Source organism: Gymnoscopelus microlampas, assembly GCF_963454915.1.
Source record: "Gymnoscopelus microlampas genome assembly, chromosome: 11".
Taxonomy (NCBI): domain Eukaryota; kingdom Metazoa; phylum Chordata; class Actinopteri; order Myctophiformes; family Myctophidae; genus Gymnoscopelus; species Gymnoscopelus microlampas.
This window is the reverse complement of record NC_139948.1, coordinates 50,748,164-50,755,485: the sequence shown is the minus strand read 5'-3', so window position 1 is coordinate 50,755,485 and position 7,322 is coordinate 50,748,164. Positions and strand designations below refer to the sequence as shown.

The 7,322-nt window shown below is 43.1% G+C and overlaps 1 protein-coding gene across 1 annotated transcript in view; it reads right to left on the bottom strand.

Moving 5' to 3' along the window:
- prkcab (protein kinase C, alpha, b) overlaps positions 1 to 7,322 on the bottom strand; it is a 205,619-nt gene that overhangs the window by 10,071 nt on the left and 188,226 nt on the right. Inside the window, exons 11-14 of the mRNA XM_084071166.1 lie at positions 7,100 to 7,191; positions 5,516 to 5,578; positions 3,379 to 3,517; positions 1,460 to 1,540 (exon numbers count right to left, since the gene is read on the bottom strand). Coding sequence (XP_083927292.1) covers positions 1,460 to 1,540; positions 3,379 to 3,517; positions 5,516 to 5,578; positions 7,100 to 7,191 — 375 coding nt within the window. The remainder of the gene's footprint in view (positions 1 to 1,459; positions 1,541 to 3,378; positions 3,518 to 5,515; positions 5,579 to 7,099; positions 7,192 to 7,322) is intronic.

Genomic DNA, 7,322 nt, shown 5'->3' with positions numbered 1-7,322 from the left:
GGGAGCACATCCAAAAATTTCAATTAAATGGAGGACAAATTACTCACATTTCCACTTTTTTTATTGGCACACCAATAAAATGAACGCTTACGCGTTTCGGCTATGAGCCTTCCTTCCACACAGATCTTTAAAGGTAGGGTAAGTGATTTTCTTTGGTTAAAATAAGTGTTAAATAGCTCTATATTCTGATAGTACTCATTTCTATAGAGTGTTTGTTCAGTAAAAGGAGTCTCCTTGTCTCTCCAGCTCTTTATTAAACAGAAAATGCATTTTCGTTTCAGTTTCAGTTTCATTTCCAATTTTATCCAATTAGGATATAGAACTCAATCAGGATATAGATTAAACAAGTGAAATTGGAAGTGATGACACTAAGAAATGAGCAGGCAAACTTGGAACTGGAACACTATAAAAATGAAGCTTAAAAATGGGTACTTTCTCCTGATTGGCTGAGATTTTGACACCTACCGGAAAATGCATTTTCTGTTTATTAAAGAGCTGGAAAGATGGGGAGACTCCTGTTACTGAACAAACACTCTATAGCAATGATTACTCAGAATATAGTGCTTTAACCTTTTAACAAAATACTTTTTGTTTTAACCAAAAAATATCACTTACCCTACCTTTAACTCTTGAGAGCTCTCAAGGATTTTTCAGGATTTCATTTTGAAAGCATCAAAAGTAGCAGATCGACAAGCTCAAAAAGATTCTTAGTTAATCAATCTAATCGATTAACAGACTATCCCTATTTGGGGCATTTCATTATAGGCAAAAAGTATTTTTTCAAAAACAAAAATGGGAAAAATATAACTACTATTACATTTTAAAAGATTCCCCCAAATCGATTGTTTTATCAAAATAGATTTGAAAAAAATCAAACCAATGAGTTCAAGCTGATGAGCTCTATTGTAGCTCTAAGATGAGCTCTATAGAGCACCGAAGTCTGACGTAATTTACACATCCTTGGTTTGTCTACCTGGTTCGCGGTTTTCCACCCCCATTCTGAATCCCATAGACGTGTTTAATATCGCGTCAAATAAGAACTGTGTTCCAAAAATAAACAAATGACCTCGGCGGTTTGACTCTTATGGATATGAAGCATCAACTGACGGTGAGAAAACCATAATGTTACTTCCGCTGAATAAGTTACATTTTCGCCAGAAACAGACTGTATGAAATATAAGTGACTGACTATCATAAACGATACAGAACCTCCTCCCTGACAATATCACAGAGACAGTTTGTTTATTTTTGGACCACAATTCTTATATGAGACGATTCTATGACGACCCAATGTTATTCTCCATAGAGACATTACTTTATGAACCAGGGGATGAACGAGTGACGTCAGGACTTCGGTGATCTATTGTAACGGAGGATGCGGTCAGGAGGATGGATCTTGATTACACGTAAAACCGGGAAAGCATCTGCGTCATTATTTAGGTCTTTAGGAACATCTCACCTGTCCGGCCAACATCTCATACAGCAGGACTCCATACGCCCACCAGTCCACTGACTTCCCATACGGCTGGTAGGCTATGATCTGGTGGAGCACAGAACAACCACGGTGGTTAACACACACACATACACAAACATAATCGCACGCACGCACACACGTGCGCACGCACACACACACACACACACACACACACACGCGTTTGTATGACTGCACTTGTGAGAACACCGGGACAGTGCGGCTCCAGTCTCATCAGAAACATTAAATATAGAGGACTATTTTCAGCTGCCCTTTCTGCTGCTATTCAAGTCACCAACCCACACCTCCCGCCCACACACACACACACACACACACGCACACACACACACACACACACACACACACACACACGCACACACACACACACACACACACACACACAGGTTGTGCGAGCACAACCAACCATCGCAGCTGTGAGTATAATAATGTACATCGTGACATCTATAGAGAAATATAATTATAGATCTACAACAATAGAAGATGTTTGTAACAGAAACACACACACACACACACACACACACACACACACACACACACACACACACACACACACACACACACGTCACTTCAACGCTCCACTACTACACACACTGACTGTGCATGCACACTAAAGGTCCTTACACACCGGGCGACACCGGTGAAAATAGCGAATATACGCAAAATTCGGACTCGTTCCGAATAATTAAAAGACGCTTTTTCGCTTCGCTTTTTCGCTCCATGTACGGAGCCATTGTCTTTATAAGGTTTTTAAAAAAGCCGCATTATTCGCACGAAAAAATCGCCCCGGTGTGTAACAACCTACACGCACACACACACACACACACACACACACACACACACACACACACACACACACACACACACACACACACACACACACACACACACACACACACACACACACACACACACACACACACACACACACAGACACACACACACACACACACACACACACACACACACACACACACAATCATCCAATAAAATCCCACGCACCACTTGGCTTCATTTTAAGCCTTAAGTACCCAGCAGATGTAGAGAGCTTTGTGGAAAGTCTTCAGAGAGAGATCTGACTTCAGTCCAACATAAAAAGTGGATTTTATCTCCATATATTAACTCCCACCTACAGTATGTGGACGTTTTCACAACTAGCAGCACCCAACTACTCTGCCAAAACCAGACAGACAGACAGACAGACAGACAGACAGACAGACAGACAGACAGACAGACAGACAGACAGACAGACAGACAGACAGACACCCATGGGAGGACATACTATATATAGTGAAGGAAAAGTATATACTTTTAATTGTATTGTCGTCGACATTGTTGCAACCCCCCTTTTGACCTCTGACCCCTCAGGTAAAACAGATCCAGGACACGGTATAGCCTAAAAAGGGAATTCCCCCTTTAGGCTGTAGTGCAGGGGTCTTCAACAGGGGGTCCGGGACCCCTAGGGGGTCCTCAGAGTTACAACAGGGGGTCCGCCAAATCTTTGTGTGATATGATTTAGTTGACTTGAACCCTAGCATCCCTTTTCTGAGGAGAACTTTAGCCAAAAATGGCAGATCTAAAAGCTCACAACGCCTCGCGCTGCGAGGCGTTGTGAGCTTGTAGATCGGCTATTTTTGGCAAAGAGGTATAGGTGTAGAGGGAAAAAAGAGCAGACCAAGTAAACAAAAAAAATGTAATCTGAAACACAATTTTATGCAATATAGAGTAGGGGGTCCCTGCTTCATCTCTCTCTCAGCTAGGGGGTCCTTGGCCTGAAAATGTTGAAAACCCCTGCTATAGTGGATAAGATGTTGCCTTTCCACGCGGGAGACCCGTGGTTCGATTTCCAGGGCGTCACATGTCCATGCGTGAGAGCGTGTGTGTCTCACCTCTGGTGCGATGTAGTCGGGGGTCCCGCAGAAGGTGCGCGTGTTCATCCCCTCGTACATGTTCTCTTTACACATGCCAAAGTCTGCGATCTTGATGTGACCCTCTGAGTCCAGCATCACGTTGTCCAGCTTCAGGTCCCTGTACGACGCACACACACACACACACACGCACAGGCCAGGGGGACGCGCAGGCACACACATAGATTTAAAACTACTTTAAATTCACACTTCATCAAAGTTTACAAAGGCTCCCGACTCACGCCAGGTACATTAACATAGGAATTAGCCTATATGCATATCAATTGTCCATTGTGTGACCTGTACTGTAGGTGTTCAGCGACGTGCGCGTCACGTCATTAAAATAGAGAGCAACCACTTCTCAAATGAGCATAGCATCACTGCGGACCGGTAAGCAGCAGTTCCGGTAGGAGACACAAAGAGTCTCCTTCCTACCAGAACCGCTGCCGGTCATCAAATTATTGTCTTTGGAATGAGACAAAAACAAAAAAATATCCATGAATTCAAATCCCCATGGGGTGACTAATCCATAGGAAAAAAAAGTCATTTTGGGGGTGAACTATCCCTTTAACTTAGGGGTTTTTGTGTCTTGCTCTGGGAGTAACTTCGACACATACTGTATGTGTGAACTGTTAAAAAACAATGTTTTTTCAATCTATATGTCATGCCCAAAAGGTTGGTGTGATTAAGGAATTCAAAGCTTGAATACAGACTTGGGACAGAGGTTAAATGTGAACCGAAAACCCTTTCTTTCTCTTCTCTGGATTTGCTTTGGTCTCCTAGTGCCACTCTCTCCTACCACCCCCCCCCCCCCCCTCTCTCTCCATCTCTCAATCTAGGTTTTTCTATCAGTCTCAGTGATTGTCTTCGTCCACTATACTTCCCTCCCCATTCATCTGTCCAGACACGTTTCTTTCTCTCTCTCTCTTTAATTTGTCACATTTCTGATCTCCCAGACAGTTGTCTATGATGTGCTGTCCGCCCTTCATTCCACCCCCCCCCCCCCCCCCCCCCTCCAGTTCTATTCCCCATCTATCATCTTATTCTTCCAGATGGACTTCATCTATCTGGCCTTTCTTTTCATTAGATCACTACCATCAGGCCCTAGCTTCCTGCTTTTTCTTCTATTCTCTTTTGTTGCGGGGCGAGATTTATTCTGTTTTACAGGCTTTGCCCTTTTCACAAATCTAAATTTCAGACTGATTAAGATTTTGTCATTTTAAAAAAAAGGGTTATTATAGGTTAGCTACCTGTCCATGTTCAGTCTAATTATTCCATGAAGACACGCACAGCACAGCCACAGACAGTAAGGAGGAGACATTTCTCTGGCTGCCTGGAACCAATATTATTTTTGCAGAGAGTGTTGAGGTATTAAGTGTTAACTGCTGTCTACTGTTTCTTTAAGTACCAACAACAAAGCTGCATGCTAGGCTAAGGCTTCTATTAGCCTCGTTCCCAGCCTCACTCATCTGCAAAGAGAAGAGCCTGGTCACGACCTAAAGCAGAGAGTGTCTATAGGGCAGGACTTCCGTCGTACGTGTTTCCCCCGGAAACAATCTTTTTCGACCAATCACAACACTCGTTTCATTCACAGAGAATGATAACAGATTTGTAAAGCATCTACGTCATTTCCTTGGGCGGTACTTCCGCCAAATTCAACCACTTCCGGTTGTCACTTCCTAGACAACCAACAGCCCAGGTCTTGCCCAGCGTGGGCTTCTACAACGTATGAAATTCGTGCAGGCATGAACCGCCGCACCGCTTGATTCGATGCAGCGGGCACACAGTGTCGCCGTCACACTCGCCAGAGTAGGCTATCCGTCGAGGTCGCAAATGGATCTGACCCCTCCTGGATCTATGGGCGTGCGTGTTTTGGTCACAAAAGGTGGTCATACGCCATAGTGGTTGGTTGCAGACCACTAACACCACTGGTCTTGCCTCGTTAAACACAGCAAGGGGAGTCTCTGCTCTCCCTGCCAACGCAACCCCCTGTGTGGGGAACACTTTACTCCACTGCAGCAGCAGCAGCCTGGTCAATGGATGCGAGCACCTACTCTACTGTATGTGTAGTGGCTCAGGTGGTTCCCCGTTAGAATGGGAGTCCCTCCAGGTCACTCACCTGTAGACGACTCCCTTCCTGTGCAGGAAAAACAGGCCCACGGCGATCTCTGCAGCGTAGAACCTGCAGGCATGGAATAAAGTATTGGTATCAAAATATACTTCGAGTACAAAAGTAAAAGTACTCATTATGCAGAATGTCCCATTTCACAAGAATTCAAATGTATAAAAATCTTTTGAAAACAGCCGAACTACAAGCTCACAATGCGTCGCGATGCGACGCATTGTGAGCTTGTAGATCGGCTATTTTCAAATGGTCAAAATGTATGTAGGGCTGAAATGGTTAATGTTTGTTTTGTAATAATAATACAAAGCTACAAAGTAACTAGTAACTCAAGTTTCCAAATAAATGTAGTGGAGTAAAAGTACAATATTTGCCTCTGAGATGTAGTGGAGTAGAAGTAAAAGTACTGAAAATTGGAAATACTTTAGTAATGTAAAAGTACCTCAGAATTGTACAGTACTTGAGTAAATGTACTTAGTTACTTTCCACCACTGGAAGTGGATTGTATTTTCAGTGGGTGTGCTGCATGTGGATTCAGTTATGACCTATAAAATGATCCCTTTTTTATTACTTGTAGGCAAATAAGAAGAGGATTATGTTTTGAATCATATGCTGGTGGAATTATATATTTTATGTCATCTTACTGAATGGCACAGAAGATGCGGGTTCACGCATAATTATCTGAATGGCACAGCATGACATTTTCTCTGGATTACAGAAAAGAACATTCCGTTGTTGGATACCCATGCAGTATTGCTCTCTCCTCCTAGACTTGTCACGTCTCTTTTCATTATGTTTAAAGGAGCATTTTACCCCTGGAAGAACTTACAGTCACTCAATGTTAATAATATTTTGTTTTGTATTGTATTACTACAATGACCATAATGCTTTGGGGCACTGCCCTTCCTTGTGGGGAGGGGAGGCTGCGTGGGGGTGTGGTCTACATTGTAGTCAGGAAATAAGAAGAATAAAAAGACTATGAGTCAAATGACTCATAGTCTCTGAGGATATGGATAGAAATCTAAAAAACACAAAAAACACCAGGATCATCTTTATGGGTCCTAGACCTAGATAAAAATAGGGGTTTGATGCAAAATCTGCGAAATGTCCCTTTAAGAGCAGTGCACTGAGCTCCATGGTGTGGAAGAAAAGCCTCGGAAACTTAATTTCTCCCAAGAAAAAATGATGTTCTTATTTGGGAGATGCGGCGTCGCGGGACAACACAATTAAGTACAAAAGTATTGCCAAGTCCTAATCTGTGATTTGTGAAACAGTGTGAAGGAGCTCCCCCACACACACACACACTAGCGCTGTGATTCATAAAACAATTAGCACAATATCTACAATTAACGATGTTTTGGTTGCCATGTAGCCAATCAGCTGAAGAAATTGCAGATTGAGGTTTTAACCTAAAGGTTCTTTTAAATATCCGAGACCATCTGGGTTTTCTGGATGATTGAACAACATGTACTCTGCTAGTTTGATCACTTCAAATACTTTTTAATCTTATACATAAACTAATAAGGTAAAACAGTGGGTATACAGTGTCTGTGCCCACGTGGGCACACAGGGTGTTCTTACACAGCCTGAGGCTCCTTGAACTTGCCCACACGTTGGATGTGGTACATCAGATCCCCTCCATTAATGTACTCCATCACAAAGTACAGCCGGTCCTGGAAGACAAGAAGCACAGAACAGTGTTGCTCAAACTTTTCCATGTCAAGGGAAACCCCCCAAAATGATATGTATTTGGCCGCGGACCCCCATCTCAAAATATATTGTTCCAGGGACCCCCCAGAAGCCA